This window comes from Saccopteryx leptura, chromosome 6 (assembly GCF_036850995.1).
Source record: "Saccopteryx leptura isolate mSacLep1 chromosome 6, mSacLep1_pri_phased_curated, whole genome shotgun sequence".
Lineage (NCBI taxonomy): Eukaryota > Metazoa > Chordata > Mammalia > Chiroptera > Emballonuridae > Saccopteryx > Saccopteryx leptura.
Genome location: NC_089508.1, coordinates 108,828,641 through 108,850,311, shown reverse-complemented (window position 1 = coordinate 108,850,311; position 21,671 = coordinate 108,828,641). Strand labels below are relative to the sequence as shown.

The 21,671-nt window shown below is 33.8% G+C and overlaps 1 protein-coding gene across 1 annotated transcript in view; it reads right to left on the bottom strand.

Moving 5' to 3' along the window:
* The window catches only part of MIPOL1 (mirror-image polydactyly 1), a 347,233-nt gene that overhangs the window by 295,404 nt on the left and 30,158 nt on the right, over positions 1 to 21,671 (bottom strand). The window contains exons 2-4 of the mRNA XM_066344523.1: positions 20,966 to 21,031; positions 17,870 to 18,006; positions 17,214 to 17,292 (exon numbers count right to left, since the gene is read on the bottom strand). Of these exons, the coding sequence (XP_066200620.1) occupies positions 17,214 to 17,292; positions 17,870 to 17,890 (100 nt within the window). The 5' untranslated portion in view covers positions 17,891 to 18,006; positions 20,966 to 21,031. The remainder of the gene's footprint in view (positions 1 to 17,213; positions 17,293 to 17,869; positions 18,007 to 20,965; positions 21,032 to 21,671) is intronic.

The window sequence follows — 21,671 nt, the reverse complement described above, 5'->3', positions numbered from 1 at the left end:
TCCTGTGTGCCCTGGCCGGGAATTGCACCGGGGACTCCTGCACACCAGGCCGACGCTCTACCACTGAGCCAACCGGCCAGGGCCAGAAATCATTTTTAATAGATTACTCTTCACTTTATTTGAGGGAACAAATAGGAAGAATGTGCTATCTGAATTACATACTGTAAGAGATTTTTTTAAAATTTCAATATTATATTCTATTTTGATTTAAAATTTAACAATTTTACATTTCTGAGATTATTTATTGCATCCTGACATTTCAAAACGCTTACTTGGTTGGCTTTAGATGTTCACCATGCTCACTGGTCACATGCGACACCCAAAACCTGAGTAAGAGAATGTTAAAAATGGACCCTAAGGAACATCACTATATCATTAACAAACTATGCTTTCCAACACTCACAAGTAACTTACAAGTATTTCAAATGAAAGAAAAGTTTAAGTAGTTACTGAAAGCAGTAGCAAATACTGTCCCCATGTATAAGACGAACCCTTTTTTGAAATATTTGAGTTCTAAAAACTAGGTGCGTCTTATACAGTGGTTGTAGATTTTTTACTTGCATTTCCCACATTTTGTGCTTGTTTTTGCGCTCATTGTTGAAGACAGTGATTCGCCATCAGACACAGATGAGGACAAATTAATGGCTGGGAGTTTTGACAGTGATGAGTTATATGAATTTTATGATGAGTAAAACTTGAGTTCAATAACTTTATGTAATTTTTTTTTCAAATTTCAGGCCAAATTAAGTTGCGTCTTATACATGGGAGTGTCTTATACCTGAAAAAATATGTAACAAAAATTGTCCCCAGGGACGTATCAAATAGTAACAATGAGGGCCTATACTACTCTCAAATTTATGAGTTACAAAGATTCATCAGAAAGTAAAAGGATGTGCTAGGTATAAATACAAGTCCACAGGTGCATGTGCGTCAACACTACACCAACTAATTCAACTATTTGACCTGTTTTTGAGACCAAACTTTCTACCACCGACAAACTGTCCCATATTTTTACTTCTGTATTTCTGGATCTACTTTAGCAGTAGATCCTTTCTTTCTCCTTTCAGTTTTTTATTCTTAACCTTACCCCATCCCTCATATCTAATATCTATACTTGCTATTTACTTACTACACTTACAACACTCTCTAACTTCAGCTTAAGTAATGTGAAATTTTGTGATTTTTTTTATTTCTTGGGAAATCACTTCCTTTTCACCTATAACTCTGTAATAACTTCCAAACTCACAGCAGAGGTGGGAATTTCCCAGCAAGAGCACTCCTTGTTGATTTCTCTTCTGCATTATAGTAATTATAACCCTTTATAGTATTGTTAAAATGTACTAAGTCCTAATATACTTCTGGATTTCAATTCTAAGTGTTTAATATTTTTCAAGAACCCTGTATTGTGTGATATGGCTCTGGTTAACTCTGGATGTTTCCAATCTTGTTCTGTATTTTAGATTCCTATCTCTAACTGTTCATCAGACGTTTGGCACCTGCTTTGCAAATCAGACAATCTGTACTCTTCTACTGAGACTTTAATTTCACGTTAAAGTAAACAAAGTTGATTTATAAAATAGTCTGTTTCTGCTGGCCTTTTTTTTTTGATCAACTACTTTAGCAAAAGTTGCTTAAATTTCCTGAATGCTATTCTATTCTGTCATATCGCAGTGTCCTGTATCAGAATTCAACTTTTGTATAGAATGTGTGACCCCTTTGATTAATGTAAAAATAAGAACAGGATGAGCAGGCACAGAAGAGAAGAAAGAGCTTTAGGAAAAACACAAAGTCATCTCTTATACTGAAATGACAAGATGCTATAGTTAAGCAGTGAAAATTTCTAAAATGAGCAATATGTCAAAACAAAGTCTAAGAATGCAGTTCATCTGAGAATGGGTTGATAAAATAAATTGATGGTGAAGATACACGGAGAGGAGAAAATCGAGGACTCGGGGTAATGAAAAGTCAACTTAGACACGAAAGTTGTCCAGAAAAATGACAAGAAATGAAAAGGAGAAATGAGAACCAAGTGCAAAAAGTTTCGTGGGCTGCACAAACATCCCAAAGACAGATGAGAAAGGTGACAAAATATAATTATAGATGACAGTAATTTCTGTTTTCCTTTTTTATTTTGAAATTTCAGCCTTATAAAAGTTGCAAAAACAGTACAAAGAGCTCCTATGTAGCTTTCACCCAGATTCCCCAAATGTTCATATTTTACTACACTTGAATTATTAGTCAACCTCTCTGTATTTATTTATCTACCTACCTACAGATATATTATTTTTCTGACATTTGAGAGTAAGTTATAGACATGATTACTTTGACTTTTCAAATTTTCAGATTTTAAAGTATTACTCTGTCCTACTGCATCTTGCCAAAATTTCTTAACCTTATTCCAAGCCCAACGTAAATTCAGTTTCTGAGTTAGTACCTTCTCCAACCTTCTCCAATTTCCAAAGAAGAAAATAACACTTTGTGACTTTAATTCAGTTTTCAGTAATTTTTCCTGAACTGTCCAACCCAGGAGAAAGGGATGAAGCTATTAAAAGCTTTACTTGAGCTGTCTGAATATCATTTTAAAAAGAATTACATACAGAAATAAATATATACAAGTCAATAAAATGCAACAGAAAGTGAAGTTATGGGTCTGTTTTACACACTAGGCAACTGGATAAATGTTTAAAAGAACATTTATCTTTTAAAATAACACTTTTTAAAACTCTTATCTGTAGGGAGACGAAAGCTTAAAACTAAAAACTATTTCATTGTTTCCTCTCTCGCATGTCTCAAAATGGAAACTCTACTACCTTCTTTAGTAATTTGCTCTACTGTTTAATCAATGTAATTGTTAAGTGTTTCATCATTAAGACAATTACTACTTAAAATCACTTCTCTATGTGGACTTTGAGAATAGGTTATCAATCTCTTCATAATTCATAAGGCTATGAGGTCTTTCCTCCAAGTAAAACAACAGGAAATGTTTTATGATGACTGTCAGTCCCTTTGTTTGTTCTAATATGGGCATGCTGTATTATTTGGGTATCAGAATTCAACCATTTAAAACCAAATATATTCCTCAATTTTTGCTATTACTGCCATATAAACTTACCCTGTCACCATTTGAAAATGATGTCATAGAAGACTATTGATAGGTATTGTTCAAATGGCACCTATAGCTATTGTTATAGACAGTTTATTCACTTGGGTAAATGAGAGGAGTTAGTGAAGATAAATTTTGTAATCTTAATACATGTGCCTAGGTGGGCTGCATTATATGCTTTGAAGACCCTGTATCTCTAGGGACTTTCATGCTGTTTCCAATGGACCATTTTTATGATCTAACAGATTCTCTCTTTACTCCTGGAGGTGTCCATATTGCCAACTATCTCAGTGCTATCCTTTTTATTAAATTCAATTCCTTAGTCTAGAAATTAACAGTATTACACACCATTTCCTATTTAGGAAAGAAAGCTTTAGGATCCCCTTTGAGTTTAATTTTCCAGACAATCATACATTAGTCAATGTATAATATAGTCAGTTGAACTGATGCTACCCGCCTGACCTGTGGTGGCATAGTGGATAAAGCATCGACCTGGAATGCTGAGGTCAGTGGTTCAAAACCTCAAGCTTGCCTGGTCAAGGCCCATATGGGACCTGATGCTTACTGCTTCTCCCTCAGTTCTCTCTCTCATTCTCTCTCTCTCAAAATGAATAAAAAATAAAGAGTTCTAAAAAAATTGATGCTACCCAAAAAATCATGACTCATGACCTAAATAAAATGTTATTTCACAACTACTATGCAGAAGTGAGGAGGTGGCTAGAATCAAATATGGGATTCTTAGAAGCTGGGAAATTCTGTTCTGTCTGGCTTTGTAAATAGTTTGTGACAACTGGTATCTGTGTAAATGGATTTTATGGTCCCCGGGGTAGGCAGGGGGGTCAAAGCTGTTTACAGAGCTCTTTCTTCAGAGTGGTTGAGCTAGAATTGTCTCTAGGGATCTACTGGGGTTACTCAGAATAGCAACGTCCCAGCTACCTGTCAAAAAAGAGAAAGGGGAATAGAAGTACTATAGGCAAGTACATTCAAATAAACAGATCTCTTGCTCCTTCAGATGCAGGTGCTACTTAAGAAATTTGTATCTAAAATGAACTATTGAGGAAGTAATGTGTTACTGTGCTCTCTGACAATAGCTAACACAATTGGTCACCACTTCCTTAAAACTTCTTTTGAAAAGTTATTACTTATACTGTAACATCTGATTTCAAAAACATAAAAACCTCATGTTTATTGCTTCTTCTGGATATTGCCTATCACATTATGTATGAACATCAAAATAATATAAAACATTTTTAATATTAAATAGTGAAAACTATGTGATAATAAAATTACTATACCCCACATTTTAAACAAAAGATGTTGAATTTTCTCAATGGTTAAAGATTTTTCTAAATGAATATTAGTTTCAACATAATCAGAATAACAGTATCAGTTAGTTGCTCCTGATAACTTCTATCAATTCCTATCTACCAATCTGTATGTGTGCAACATACTACTAATTTCCTCTCTACTAAACATTTCTATTTTCTTTTTTGTTGAGGGAGGTTTAGCTTTACATATTTACATTTATGAGTTTTCCCCTCAAATATAAAGAAAAAAAATCAGGAACTTCTGCCATATCACAGTGGACCTACCTAATGCAAGTGCGTACAAGAGAAAAGTTTAGACTTTCCAACTAGAACACTGGTGTATTTAGGTCCTCCAAGCAGAACCAGAGTGCATGGGCTCTGAAGATGGTCTTCAGGGTTTTAATTCTGGCTCTACCACAAAGCTATATGACTTTTAGCAAATAACTCAACCTCTCACCAACTTCCCTATCAATGAAAAACACATAATAAAAGCAACCACTTCAAAAGTTTATGAGGATTAAATTATCTAAATTATAACCTCTTAGACCTGGCCGGTTGGCTCAGTGGTATAGTGTCGGTCTGGCGTGCAGGAGTCCCGGGTTCGATTCCTGGCCAGGGCACACAGGAGAAGCGCCCATCTGCTTCTCCACCCCTCCCCCTCTCCTTTCCCCTCTGTCTCTCTCTTCCCCTCCCGCAGCCAAGGGTCCATTGGAGCAAAGTTGGCCCGGGCGCTGAGGATGGCTCCATGGCCTCTGCCTCAGGCACTAGAATGGCTCTGGTTGCAGCAATGCCCCAGATGGGCAGAGCATCGCCCCCTGGTGGGCATGCCGGGTGGACCCTGGTTGGGCACATGCAGGAGTCTGTCTGACTGCCTCCCCGTTTCCAGCTTTGGAAAAATACAAAAAAATTAAAAAATAAATTAAAAAAATTATATAACCTCTTTAAAAAGTGTCATCACAGAATTCACATTCAATAAACTTGTTCTGCTAAAAGAAAACACTTATTAAAATATAAGAGTAATAGATATAAGAATGAAATTCTTATTAAAATATCAGCACACATGGAAATGGAAAATAAAATGCTACCTCATTAAATGAGAGAAACACACAATAAACAGAAAATGCTTAATGACATTAAAACTTATAATTAATAAATAATGCTTTAACGTTTGTATCAGATTATAAAACTAGTAAATTGCAGAAATAATAGGACTTCAAAATTTAGAAATCCTGGCCCTGGCCGGTTGGCTCAGCGGTAGAGCGCTGGCCTGGCATGCGGGGGACCTGGGGTCGATTCCCGGCCAGGGCACATAGAAGAAGCGCCCATTTGCTTCTCCACCTCCCCCCCTCCTTCCTCTCTGTCTCTCTCTTCCCCTCCCGCAGCCAAGGCTCCATTGGAGCAAAGATGGCCCGGGCGCTGGGGATGGCTCCTTGGCCTCTGCCCCAGGCGTGAGAGTGGCTCTGGTCACAGCAGAGCGACGCCCCGGAGGGGCAGAGCATCGCCCCCTGGTGGGCAGAGCGTCGCCCCTGGTGGGCATGCCGGGTGGATCCCGGTCGGGCGCATGTGGGAGTCTGTCTGACTGTCTCTCCCCGTTTCCAGCTTCGGAAAAATACAAAAAAAAAAAACAAAAAAAAATTAGAAATCCTGACATTAGCAAAAGATCCTGAAAGAAAATTCAATCCCATAGAAATAAAATTAAAGAGTATAATTCTATAAATTCAATCCCAAGGCAGGAAAAGAAGAAAGGTAAACAGCATGTTTCTGTAACATAATTGGATTATTTCCTATACTGGCACATGACATTAGATATTATAAGGATCACAGCTAGTAGATCACAGGTGCGTATCATTCACAGATTCTAACTTAGGAGTCACAGGGAATTAGGTAACTTTTGGATCCTGGACTTAAAAAATGTGAACTTGTTACTTAGATACTATATATTCTCTCTGGGGTTATAAATTATCTTTTCTTTTTATAGCTCGAAAGCCATAAGGAGAAGGGAAAAACACTGTAACTTTCCCTTTCATTGGTCTGCATACTCATTATCCACATTTCAAGTGTTCAAAGCCCCATGTTGCCACTGGCTACCATGTTGGAAAGAACACAGTCTCGAGCAGTTCTAAAAAAGTGTATTTCATATATATATAGGTGTATATATATATAAGAAGTCAAAATATATGGTGAAGAGAGGTTGGATATAGCTGTAAGATACTGAAGTAAGGTTTTATAAAGGTTTAAAAAGCTATAAAATCGTGAAACCTGTTAATATCACATAATTTAATCACAAGGACATGAGGGTTAGACATTCAAAATAAACTATATTCTTTACATTTCTGTACATGGTTGCATATCAAAATGAAGGGATGATAAAGTTATTCCATCTTGAATTAAGACAATTCGATGACAGTATATCACGTTACAAATTCTCCACTGGTTAGTCATGGAAATTACTGGATTGTGTTACTTGTGTTATTATAAAAAAGCTATTTAGAGTAGTGTCACTGCATCAAATTTTTAGAAGTTTTTGTTTGTTTCAACGAGTATAAAACAGTCATGAACCTGTCAGTATGAATGCCATAGGGAACAAGGTCAGATATCTGTGTAAAAACTAAGCTCTGTTGTAATGCTTCAGCTTCTAAACTTTTAACATCCATCCTTCATCATAGAAGGCTATGAACGCAGTGTAATCTCCTCAAGCTTAAGCTAATTAACTTATGAACATACCACATAAAATAAAGCTTTGTAAACCTAAATAGGGTGTAAAACACCCTATTTAAACCATTACAAATATGATTTAGGCTGAAATGATGGTGAAAATAATCTTAAAATTTGATTAGCTAAACTAATAATCTTTATTCTTTTTCTTCTCTAGTGATATCCACTATTTGGCTACTTACTACGTATTCCTAACCTGGTCAGTCTTCCTCAATTTTTCTTATTATAAGAATAATTTGTATAAAACAATTAAAATATAAATGAACCTAAATCTTAAATTTCTACAACTTCATGCAAAGTAAGTTTCATAATTATATATATATATATTTTTTGTTTAGGTATGAATACATACTGCTTACCCATGTATTCAACAATTTAATAAATCATTTACAGGAGGCAATGTTTTCAATAACTAGTATAAAAAAGAAAAAAAACCAAATTTCTTTATATGTGCCTTTCATTCACTTACGGGCATTTTTACATTTGGAAAACATAAAAGAATCAGCAGTCTGATACTAAGTGGAAACCACTGAAACACAATGTTAGTTCTAATGGATGGACGATTGTGTTTGGTCTTTTAAAACTTTGAAGTATAGGTAAGTCTTGATCACACAAATTAATAAATCCTAAAGCTGGAGTTAACAATAACCATTACACCCAAATTCTGCAGCTTAGTCCAGCCAATTTTTCAAAAGGTCAGGTTGTGAACTGGAGAAGATCAGGGAGGTCCACCGCATAGCTTTGTTGCCAGGCATTTCTAGTCTGGATTGTTGCAGGCATTTATTAGTATTCGTCAGCAGACTCAACAGAGCAAACAAGAAATTCAAGCAGGAATAATAAAACGAAATGCTGCTATATAACCCTTTGTCATTCAGCAAATATGGGACTTTTTAGCTACATTGTTCCTAAACCTGGGTTACTACTTTAATTTTTCTCCACAGTGCTGTCTGAATGAGTATGCATGTGTGTTAAATGCACAGCTCCCCTAACAACTGCAGGACTGCCATTTAATCTGTTGGTAGATAGACCATTTCCTGTGGGAACCCTAGCTATGATATCCAGATCCACCAAATAAATCTCAGATTAAGATTCCAAATGAAACCTGTCTTTGGCAGATAAAAAATGTCAAGATGAATATAAACAGTAAAATTATAAATTATGTAGGTGTTGCATGACAAACAAATGTTCAATTTTTTTTTGTTGTTGACATGTGCCCAGATATCAAAACTATATGAGACATTCATCAAATGTCACACTTTCACAATATCGGAGGCATCATTAAAACTGTTTGACTAAGGACCTCAAAGTGTTTAAGCAGTAGCTCAAAAGTATATTTGTGCAAAGTAGAAGAATAAATTTACATATCAGCAGCAGCTCATAAGGGATGGGTAAATATTCTGTTTATCTCTCATTGTAATTCAGGTTACTTGAAATACAAGGTTTTAGGAAATCATTATACTCTATATGGCATCATTACATAACTTTCTATGTAAATGATGTATGTTTTATTCAAATTCACCATTTGTTTTTCCAGCAAAAAAGTATCAAAAGAAGAGAAAGAAACTACCATTTTGTTAATCAACTGTGCCTCCTATACTAGTGACACATTAGTCAGTTACACTATAGCATCACCAGCCCCGTTATAGTATTTTCAACTTTTAAAAAGGTATTAAATACCCCAGATTTAAAAATGACTGTGAGAAGTTAATTTTATTAAAAAAAAATTAATGTGTTTATATCAAATGACTCAGCAGAGGGGCAGAGACTTTTAAAAAAGAAAAGGGTAATAAAGTACCAATATAGAACATGTTAGAGAGCAAATGGCCTATTAAAAATGCAGGGGAAGTCTCTGATGCCGGTCTCTACTGTATTCTCAGGAGATCAAGACTTGCCTTTCTAATAAAATTTTTTGTTTTGTCTTTGCTCTTCTTACCTGGACTAATGCAGCCTTGACCTGGTCTTTAACTCTATATTGGTTGATTATCAAATATAGGCAATGAAGGTTTCTAAAAGGAAACAATCCAATTTACAGAACTAAATTCATTAGTTTTTTTTTTAACTTCATACTCTTAAAAGTAATTACGTAAAAGGCGTTAGTAATTCCGAATTTTGCAACATTTGGTTTTTTTTTGTTGTTAATAAAGACTCAGAAACCACATAATCTCTTGAAAAATCCATTCAAATTGCAAATTCTTATATTAACCTGTGGAAAGAAGACAAAATACTCTATAGCCTATACCCAAACGTTAGAATTTATATGACAGCCTGATTCCTTAAGGACTATATGTATTTGTTCTCTTTCTTATCTTATTTCCTCCAATACATATGTTGATTCAAGCAAACTAATGCTGAATAACCCTACCTAGCTCAATTTGTTCAGAATATTTACCTGAAAATCTTGAATAAGAGCAGCAAAATAGTAAGAAAGCAAAACATTAATTAAAGAAAGAAAAAGAGTATCTTGTGCTTAACTTTGATTATATAGTACTCACAAAAATTAGGGGATATTTCAAAAATGAATATGAAGCAATAAAATATCCCCTAATTTTTGTGAGCAGTATATTTCTACCCTAAAAATGCTCAAAATCAATAAACACTTCTATGTTTTAGAATACATCAAATTACCTCAGGTATAGCCAGTGAAACTATTAAGAAAGCTAATTTAATTTTTAATTTAAAAATGTTAAATTTACAAAAACTAACATATTCACCATTTCTACAAATATAATTTTATCAATATGAACTGATTACTTTTAACTTTTTACCCACTAGCATCCTGAATTAAAAGTACCAAAAAGTTTTAATATGTGAAGGCTAGAATCACTCAAAAAATAAAAATGAAAGTTGAAATACAATTTTCTAAAATAACTACTTTTTACCAGACATCATCAACAGTTTTACCATTTACCAAAGGATTATCAATTTTACCCAAAAGTTAGATTGGAATACTTTTAACACAGTCATTTAGACTATGAAATAATCTATGCAACCAATTTAAAAATCTTGTGATCTACACTGTCGTTTACCTTTTCATATCTTACAAGAATAAAAAGACAAAAGACAAAGCAGAAAAATTGTATCTCAAACTTCTCCCCAAAAGAGTAAAATAATGTCCTACATGCTAATTTTTTATTAACACACACACACACACACACAAACTGGAGTTTGCTAACTTTTGATTAACACACACACACACACAACTGGAGTATTTGGCAACTCCCCCAAAGTATTTTATTCAACTATCAAATTTATTTATAATCAAAGATACTGAGTAAATGCAGTGAATGTAATGACATCAGTCCTACTCTACAGCTAGTCAACCAGAACTAATTGTGTAAATGGCCATAAATTCAGTCTATACAGCAATGTATGTAGATTCAGATCTGCAAAATCAAAAGAATGTCAATGTGCATGCAAGAATTTATCGTAAGAACACTAAAAGAGACAAATATAGTCACTGTGGAGGGCACAGCAATCATCTTAAATATGATAAACTGAAATTCTTATTTCTAGAATATTAAAGATTCCACATAATGTTAATATTTGTATTGTAAATATGTGTTCCTGGAATTCCCTTTGCACAAAAGAGATGGCCAGAGATGAGTGAGAACTTGTAACAAAGACCTCAGAATCTTAAGGCTGACGAATTAAAAACAAAGCAAAAACTTTTGAAAAATTCAAGTAGTGTTTTATACTTCAAAAAAATATATTCATATTTTCGTGGCCACAAAGAAATTCAAAAGAGCTTGCATATTAAAATTAGAGTCAGATACCCATAAGTCAAAGATAGTCACAAGTCGTACAAACAGAAGATTGTATCAAGAGTAGAGATAGGGAGGAGGAAACGCCCTATTTAAAAAAATTACCGTTTTTCTTGCTTATTCTTCTTAGCAACTATTATTTTTATAAAATGAAGCACCAAAGGTAGAGTAAGAATTCTATATTCAGTATAGACTGAATTTAAGTGTCACAAAGACCATTTACTGAGACATTTAACTGTGTATTAAAACTTTTAACGACATTACTTAATATTACTTCATACACAATTCAGTTGTCTGGATTGGAAGTGTGTAACAAGCCGCCTGATTTAAAACTCTAAATTTAGTAAAAAGAAATAAAGGTCCCTATTACCTCACAAACATTTCCCTTATTAAGAATTTACGGCCAGGTGCACTGAGTGCAGCACACACTCCACTGTAGTGAGGGGTGCTGACGGTGGGGAGGTTGTGCACACGTAGGGTTACGGAATGGGAACTCTGTACTTTGTTCTTCATTTTGCTGTGAACCTAAAACTTCTCTATAAATAAAGTCTATTTTAAAAAATGCATAACATACAATTTTGGGCATAAATTCACAAATGTGAATTATAAATATCAGAAACGATAAACCTCAAAATACAATTCATTACAAACTTTATAACTCGTTAGAAAACTAAGTTGCTCTTGTAATCATTTTGTTGTTCTTGTTTTTTCATTCCTCTTTCCTACCAAGGCCAAGAGTAGGAATGGAATCACTCATGTCAAGCTTAAAAATAAAGACACCCATTATCCCATTTACTTTAATAGAGTTATTTTAAATAAGAGAATTTTTAAAAATGAAATCGTATAACCTCAATCATTCTTTTAAGAATTGCCTTGGCCTTTCCTCTGGAAATGGAAGAATCCTTGCTGGCCTGCTGCCAGTAGTCCTAACACCGTTCTCTCAAATGCTAGATGGTAACATGTCAGAAGCTACCAGCAGTCTATGAAATTAGGCATTATAAAAATAAATAATAAGTTTAATCAGACCTCAGAAATGTCCTTTTTTAACTCCTCTACAGCATATGAAAAACAAAAAAATGCATTCTTAAATTCACACTGCCCAAAAGGAAAAGCCACAGAGTGGTGGTGTCAATAGCCTTAAGATTTTTTATTGCAATTGGGATTGCAATACAGACAATATTAGAATTTATCCTAAATGAATATTACTGATTTTATATTCTACTTAATCAAACATAAATACACTAAATATAAACTATGCAACTTTGAAAAAAATCAAGATTCTAATAATATTGTGTGAACATTATGTTTGAAGAGAATAGACTTCCTATAAAACTAGTAACTATTTCAAGCACTGTTATTTATGTTTCCTAATACTTTTAAAACTTTTTATATATTATATATCTACTTACACAACTGAATGGAATAACAAAGCCAACAACATTCACCATTTATTTAGGACCTGTAAAGTATGTCAATGATCTTTTTTTTTAATCTGTAAAAACCGCTATCACCATCACAGTACTGAATGAAAACAATCACTCTGTATATGAAATACATATTAAATAAATTCATTTCCTGTTTCAGGTACTATAGTAGGGCTTCTGCATACACATCCCTCATCTCCAAAACAGTCCTAGAGGAATTATCTCCTCTTATATACACAAGAAAACTCAGGATTCAAAATAATTACAAAATTTGCACCCAGGTAAGTAAGATAATAAGTGGAAGATTAAAAAAAGAAACCAGCAGGTCTATCAAGTTCCAAACTGGTATTCTTTCTACTATAACATTTTAGTGACATTATTAAATGCATTGGTTCTCCAGAGTAATTTACCTTCTGCTTTAAGTCAAACAAAAACAAATAACATTATGTATTTAGGGAAAAGACACTATTACTTACTAGAAAGCCAACTATTAAATACAATTCAAGTCCTATAATTCAATACAAAGTGATTAATTATCCAGATGTTTTTAAAACCTTGAATTTCATGATGCCTAAAAATCATTATTTTTCCTACCAACAATCTTGCTAGTAGAAATGGATGTCTAGTCTATGCAATTTGTCATTTAATTTCCTTATTCTTTAAAAGAAAAAAATTTTATTAAAATGATGGGAGATTCTACAATCATATTTCAGTCACAATGATCAAAGGCATTCAAAAGCATCCTCAATGTTTTTGTACAGATGTCTTTGTAAATTGCTTGCAACCTGTCTGATAGTTTTAGGTAAAATTCCATCCCAGAAGAATAGCTGGACAAAAAGAATATGTACTATGTGGAAAGACAGGAAGATAAATGAACCAATACAAGAAGAGATTGATGGTGGCACATAGGTTCCAAATGCCAAGCAAAAATAAATAGTATTCTGACTCAATAAGAAACTAATAAACCACTTACAAGTTATCCTTTGCTAGGTTTTAGTTCTATTTATTTATTTTGTTTGTAGAAAAACCATAAGAATCATGGTCACAAATGGTAATTGCTAGTTCAATTCTAAAATAAAGAGGACATTTGTTTTTAAGCAAAATTCAGCAAGATAAGATTTTAAAATATTTACTAGCCTCCAATAAACTACAACATGTAAGGACTTAATTAATGTAAGCAGTTCTAGAAGTAGTTCTTCATCTCAAATTTCAAGTGAGTATAATGATTTAGAATCATGCTTATTTTTTAAGCTTACAAGTTTTAAAACAATTCATATTTAAATTGAGATAACTAAGTGAAAATAACTAGTCTGTACATAAATACATAGTAAATATAATTTCCTAGAGTAATAAACCTAAAATAATGTTGAACCACAACACAGAAAGGATTTTGTTGAAAGCCTCCCCAAGCTGTGTGATTCTTACCTCCAACTGGCAGAGAAATACTTAAAATAGAGCAGACTTAGTATTTAATTTGGGTAGGCACAGTAACCTTTTTAACCTTTCTTAGGGAACACTGACCCCTAAAGGTTCTAAACTTAAATATGTTTTACAATATTATCAATTTTCTGACACCAAGACCTTATTTTTACCTACATTACTGTAGGTATGCATACTTATGGCATATATGTTTATTCATAAACAATATACAAGCTATTTCCAGTAGACTGCTGAGCACTATAAACTAACCTATGTTTCTGCTAATTTAATAAAACCCACCAAAATTTCATATCAGAAATTGTTTATACTGTTACAATTACTCGTAAGAGATTATTGACCTCATGTCTTTTTTCATAAACAGTTTTAGTAAATAATAAGTAAATGCTAAAAAGGGCTAAACAACCAATCATATAACAAATTTCTTTCTGAAGGCTGACTTTACACATACTTTTATTATAATTTTTTTTCCTTAAAAAGCAGAAAATAAAGAATCTTGAAAACCAAAGTCTTCATGAAAAGGCAAAACATTATTTACTTCTTAAGAAGCCAAATGAGTCAGACCAGGCAGTGGCGCAGTGGACAGAGCATGGAACTGGGATGCGGAGAACGCAGGTTTGAGACCCTGAGCTCGCCAGCTTGAGTGCGGGCTCATCTGCTTTGAGCAAGGCTCACCAGCTTGAGCCCAAAGTCGCTGGCTTGGGCAAGGGGTCAGTTGTTCTGCTGGAGCCCCCTGGTCAAGGCACATATGAGAAAGCAATCAATGAACAACTGAGGTGCTGCAACAAAGAACTGATGCTTCTCATCTCATTCCCTTCCCGTCTGTCCCTCTCTCTGTCTCTCTCTCTCTCTCTCTCTCACACACACACTCACACACACACACACACACACACAAAAGAAGCCAGATGATGTTACTAATGCTCATTGGGCATTTTACATTTAATCACTCATATACTGCTTCCATCAACTGAAAATTTCATTCATTCATTCAGGTTTATTTTTTTAACTACTTACAGAAACCTGAACAAGTTTTGTAGATGTCTTCCCCACCCTACCATCCCAACCAGAGCCTGACATTTTCCAAAATATCTATAATGACAAAAATAAATAAAAATGCAAATTGTTGTATTTGTTAACTTTATATATATTTGCCTTCAAGTATTTCAGCAATGTTTCTATAGTAAAACTAGGAAAAGAATGACCAGTTCTGCAGTTCTTACCATGAAATTTGTAAGATGACACAGAAGCAAATCTGTGTATAATACAAGTGTTTAATTAGCTCAATTTAAAAAAAGTAAAATATCATGAAACAATTGTTTGAGAGTAAACTATGAACATTTGTATAAGAAAGTTTTAAAGCAATTTGTACCTTATGATAAATCCCATGACCACTGATAGCAAAGAAATGACCATGTAGATCTTACTGGTTTAAATATGTTATCACTAACCTCAAAAGATATTACATTTACCTGTTTAATTTTATTTCTTAATAATGTTTCATTAACAGGCCCTTTATAAAATATATAATTGTCTTATTCCTATTTCCAATGTCAAAAACATGCTTGTATAAATGCAAAATTTGGGGGTGACGCAGTGGCATCTCTTGTGGTCTGCTCCTGCAGACTGTGCAGCCAGGCGGGAGCCCCGGCACCTGCCTGGTCAAAGCACCCGGAGCGGGACAGCTCCCTCCCCTCCTTTTCCCTGCTGATGCGACACTGAGTAGCACGTTTTCCTCCACAGCCTCTAACTCTTTAGCTAAATTAAAAATAATTCCTTTGGCTTAAAGATCTAGTAGTCAATAAGTTGTACAACACTTTTCACAACAACGTGACCTGTGAAGGGAACATAAGTAACAGGGGCATCACCATTTAGTTTCTCTTTTCTTATTTTGTACATAAATTGTGTAAAACTGCTTTAGGCTCTTCAAGAAAAGACTGTCTGCTTGTTTGTTTATTTGCATAAACGAATAAAAAGAGCTGTAAGAAATTAGTTCCCAGCTTCACACCTATGTATCCTCATCACAAACTTGAATGTAGAATAGATCCAAATTAAGTGTCACAAAGTCCATTCACAGGGACATTTAACTGTATTAAAACTTTTAACTACATTACTTAATATTACTTCATACACAATTCAGTTGTCTGGATTGGAAGTATGTAACAAGCCACCTAAAATCACAAATAAGAAAAGTTGCTAATGGTAGATATAAATTACAAAAAAATTTCTAACGGTTTGTAAATCAAAAACAAATGTAGGAATCAGAAAAGCACAGCCTCCTTCTATTCCTGAAAAGAATGTGTAGCTATTAATTTATTTAGTACAATGATGATAGAACAATCCCCCAAAATGGCCTTTGACCTTCTGACAAAGGTAACAGTTGATAAAATGTTAAAAAGGAGCCCAGCTGGGGAAAGGGAATCCAAAAAGAGATGTGTGCAATGTGTTGTTAACAATCCTGTTTTAAATTATAAAATTAGAGGAAATAAAAACAATATACATAAGGTTTAAGCCTCATCTATAAGTAATACTAAATTCAGATTGATGTTTCCCAAGGATTCCAGATTTGCAACATTTTACTGTAAGAAACCTTAATTAAAAACCTAACAATTTTTAAACCTCTCTCTTTATGGCTCTGTCTTGCTCTATGTATAGATGTTCTCTCTCTGTCTGCCTCTCAAATTGTGTTTCTGTGCCTGACTGCTCTCTCCCTGTGCCTCTGCAGACCTGTGTCCTTTTCTCTGTCTCTGACTGTGTTAGTGTCTCTCTCTGCATGTCTCTGTCGCTCTGGCTCTCCTGTCCCTCTGACACCATCTCTCTGTGAGTGTCTCTTTCTGGGTGTGCCTTTTGATCTGCAAGTGTCTCTACATGTGTCTCTAGCTGTGTGTCCTGGTCTGTTCCTTTGTATGCATCTGTCTGTCTGTCTCTGTATACGTGTCTATCTTCTATGTCTTTCTCACTGTGTCCCTTGCCTGGGTCTTTTTCTGAAAGTGTCTGCATGCCTATGCCTCTCTCCCTCTCTCATTGTATGTCTGTCTCTGTGTTTCTCTGTCTGGGTGCACATGTCTCTGCGTGTGTATCTACACATGTGTGTCTTTCTCTGTGTCTCCCTACTTGAGTGCAGAATCTCCCTAACTGTGTTTTTCTCTGATTGCCCCTCCTTTTTGCATCTCTCCTCCCAGTCACTCTCAATCTCCACTACTTTGTGTGTCAGTGTCTTTCTCTCCCTTCCTGTATGTCTCCCTGCTTTTCTCTCAACCTTTCTTCTTCTCTGTGTCATTCTTTGTGTCTCTTTTTCAGTATGTGGGTCTCTTTGTGTGTGCCTCCTTCTTTGTGGGTGTGGGTGCGTAAGTGTGTGTGTGCTTGTCTGCCCCTGTCTAATATATTGGTTAGAACAAACATACTTCATTCAGTGCCTTCAACTAGCACAACACCTGGGGTTTGGTATTAATACCTTCAAAGTCCTTACCTTTTGACCAGTCCTCCATTTGTACTTCTGGTCTTGTTTGCTCTGGCAATGTCTCTGCTTTTTGCTCCAAGATTTGAAGCTAAAATAAAGTCAACTCTAGATAAATAAACTTAAAACAATATATCAGAACACGCCTAAGCCTTACCTTTGTTTAAGAGAATTTACAGGATAAATGGTTTTCTAAAACATTTATAATGCAACAATTAACTGTGTTATTTCAACGGGTAAAATTAAATCTTTTTCTCAGAAAAACGGTCTTTCCTTGACACTTATATTTTACCAAATACAGTTCAGGTTCAGCTTCTAGACAGTCTTGCACCTTTGGTTAGAGAACCAAACAATTTATTTAACTTAAGTCTTCTCCAACTATAACAATTTAAGAAAAATAAAATTCCTAGTCTAGTTGTCATCAACTTTATACCAAAAATTTCTAACTTACTAATTTGAATTTATTAATTTAAATTTCATATAAAATGTCATACTTGAAAAAGTCATTTCAAAATATTTTCCTGATTAAAAAAACCTTAAGGACTATTAACTTGTGGAATTATTAGTATTTCTCCCTGTATTTAGTTTCATAATAAATAAGACAAAAGTTATGCCAGTTTATTTTTTGTGTGTGTGAAGGCTTTTAAGGAGAATAAAACTAGATTTACCTCCCAGCAAGAACTCTGCATTCTTTAAAAAGTCTTCATATAAAGCTGTAGTAAGCTCTTCTTTTCCAATTTTCTCAAAATATGTTGATCTGGAGTTGGCAATCTTTTTCTAAGTTCCTCATTTACTTTTGGATTAGCTGAAAATATAGGAAGTTATTAATATCAAAGAAATATGTTCTTGTCATTGAAGCCATTTCCCTACATATTGCCCAAAAAGGTTAATAATAATTGCAGTCTTTTAATAAGAGATTCATATAGCAAGACGTGTAGAAAAGACAGTCTTTAATAACCTCAGGAGTATTTTAAAACATGTCTTACAGGCCTTAATGTGCTCAGTAATATACTATTTAAAACCATAATTTTATCTCTCTGTAATATACAGTCACTCTTCCTCATCATTTACCCAGCTAATGAATGCCAGCAATTAGTAAAATGTAATCCCACTGCACAATCATTTTAATGCTTTTAGCACTCAGAAAAGTAAACACCAAATTAATACTGCTCAAGCCATATCAGATCCTAGTTGGAAGCAAGCAATTATAGTTCAGCTCCTCAGGTGTAATTAAATGATTGGAATGATTTAGTTCCATAAATGCAAGTTAATTCATAAGCAAGCAACAAATATACTGGGAGTAATTACAAGAAACATTGACAGTCTAAGCAGGGCTAATTGAGGCTGACACAGTAAAATGCTGCCCTCTGCTGGGCATATGTGTGAATATCTCAGAGCTGAAAACAACCATCCCCTGCCACAAACCTATAGTCAATGTATCAATTTGATTTCACTACTTATATAAGAATTTTAATTAAAATATTTTAAAATTTAAGAATTAAGTTATATAATTTCTACACACCCTGGATTTTCCAATCAAACTCTGAATATAAATCCTAAAACATACCAGGCTATTCCTAAATGTCTAATGAAATGAACTCATTCATACATAACATTAAGAGATTGCAAGAGAAACTTCTAGTACCCATCTAGATTGCCAGACCAATGCTTATATTCTCAATGGTGAACCTCAAGTGGACAATTACAGATAATAACTAAATTATGCTTTTAAAGCATTAAAATTCAAAAGAAATATAATCTCTGAAAAGTATTCAACAAAATATATTTTGTGGTCTGAAATTGTTTTTATTGAACTTTAATAATAAAACCCGTAACACTGGAATAATGTCATTATAACTGTATTTTAAAACATAAAGAATAATAGTACAAAAAATAAAACTCATCTCAGTTTTATTCAAGCCATGCCCAAGTTTACTTTCTTAGGCTAAAATACAGAATAAACTTGTGTACTGTTCAGATGGTTCTCAACTAAACTTGTCACACTAAACTTTTAGAAGCTTCTTTATCATACACATGAGTTATGCTATAACCAGTAAGTCTTGTGAACACATGTATTTCTATCACTACATCCAACCAGAATCATCTCTTTGACTTTCTGTAAAATCAAACATTTCCTTAAATATTACCAATAACACACAAATGTTTTAATTCTCCAATAAATACCAATGATACTTGCAGAGGATAATGTTTAAACACAACTAATATTTTTGGGGAGAGCAGGAGTATTACTGCCCTCCTAATATGCTTTCATATGCATTAATGTAACCATATTCTCAAACTATAAATTAATTCAAAATATTAAAAACTCCTGCCACTAAGTTTAAAATGTACAGCACATTTCCTCTGCCCTTGATGTCACAGTCTTATTTTTCAATTCATATCTTGTACACTGTAAGTTAATTGCTTTTGGAAAGTACTTATTATTCATGTAAAAATTAATGTGCCAATGTGTTTAAATCCTCTTAAATGACCATTCATACATTTTCTTCTTTAAGTACCAACGAAACCTGTCAAAAGACATCAATGCAAATGATCTTAACGAAAGTTCTAACAGATTTTTTTTTGTGCTAACACAAGATTTTCATATTCACTAAATTTACTTAAATTCCATTAATTTTTTAAGCTACTTTTAATAAATTCACTAAGTAAAATTTTTAGGCCCCATAGTCTGTCATTTGTGTTCCAGCTGACATGATGAATATTAATAACAGTGTTATCCTGATTAAATAGGCTTCATATGAAATCCCTGTGAATCCTATAGCTCAGACATCTCATTTTTCCAACTCTTTATGAATTTGGATTCTGACATTAAACTGGAAAAAATCTTTAAAAACAGATTTAATGGCACATTTGCATATTGTCAAGCAAAAATTAGATGTTCTCATGAATCAAGTAATTATAACATATGTATCTACATATTGTGATAGAATATTCCTGTAAACATGTGACATATTTTACATTTCCATTCATTTTAGGACAAAGGATTAAGGCTAATAAAACACTAACTCATTTTCTTACACTCACCACAAACACTTGATATCAATACATGTTTCAATCAGAAATTACGTATGCATTTACTAAAACTAAAGGGATGATTTTACAGTGGACATCAGATAAATTAGGCTTCTTAAACAAAATGCTAACTTATAAAACACAGACAAAATGTAAGTTCATTGTTTTACCATTGTTTGTGTATACCAGGTTCAAGTAGTAACATAAAACTGATTTCCAACTAAAGTTTGTTTATAAGGTGACCAGTCGTCCTCCCTCGGAAAGTGTCCTCCTACATGTCCTCCTTTTTGATATCGGAAGACTAATCTGTAAATGTCCATATTTGATCGATGCAGAGTCAATCCATTGCGTGTGATGCGATGTATTTTGTATCTAAATTAGTACTTTTTTCTTACAAATATTATTAAAAATTAATAGGCATGTAAGCATAATTACACTATAAAATATTATAAATGTTTTTATTATGCATTTATCATATACTGTATTATTGTTGCAATAAATAAGATTTTTCTTTTATTTACGATATTGTTTTCTTCCATTTATTTTTGTCCTCCTTTTCATTGTAAAAAAGTTGGTCACCTTATTTATAAGTGTGCTGGAAAAAATTACCTGTGTCAAAAATAGAAAAAGAAAATCTCTAACAGACAAAATATACCACATTAGCATCTGTTAAATCAAAATCTTCTCCACCACATATTCCTATCCCTAACCTCATTCCAAACTGTTCTTACCTCTCGAAGGAAGTGAGTCTTGTTAGGTAGAAGAGGAAACAGAACCGCATACACCCTTCTCTTCATCTGTAGATGAGAATATGAATATACGTCAGTTTTATAACTTCACCTTATCAAAAATGTAGATTAAAAAATTTAAACAAATCTCGCTCTGCTCTCAAATGTGTTTGAGTTTAAGCAACAGTAAAACACCACATGAAGCAAAATTTGTTCTTTGACCAGTCTAAAAATTCCTAACCTACCTAAAAAATTATCAGTGATTCTGACATTTATCCTTTAAAATTAAATGCCTTTTTAATAGGCATTTAAAAAATGGAATTTCAATCCCCAATGTCACAACACCCAGAATTATTTTAAACTTACTTTAAATGTGAGGTGTCATTGCTACCTTCCTTCACAAAAGCCACATTGTGGCAAAGGTTTTGGGCTGACTCTGGTTAATGACATTTTTCCCTAATGCTTCCTTATTTTAATCACAAATTTGTATAAATTGAATCCAATGGTGTCAAACTAGGAATCATTTCTAATACTGACTGATATTCAACTATAATGCTATTAACTCCAAATACTGTATTTCCTAGCTTAAGGAAAGTTGATATTTCTGCACTGAAATAATTTCACTAAAAAGGCCAAGGAGCCTGACCTGTGGTGGCGCAGTGGGATAAAGCATCGACCTGGAACACTGAGGTCCCCAGTTCGAAACCCT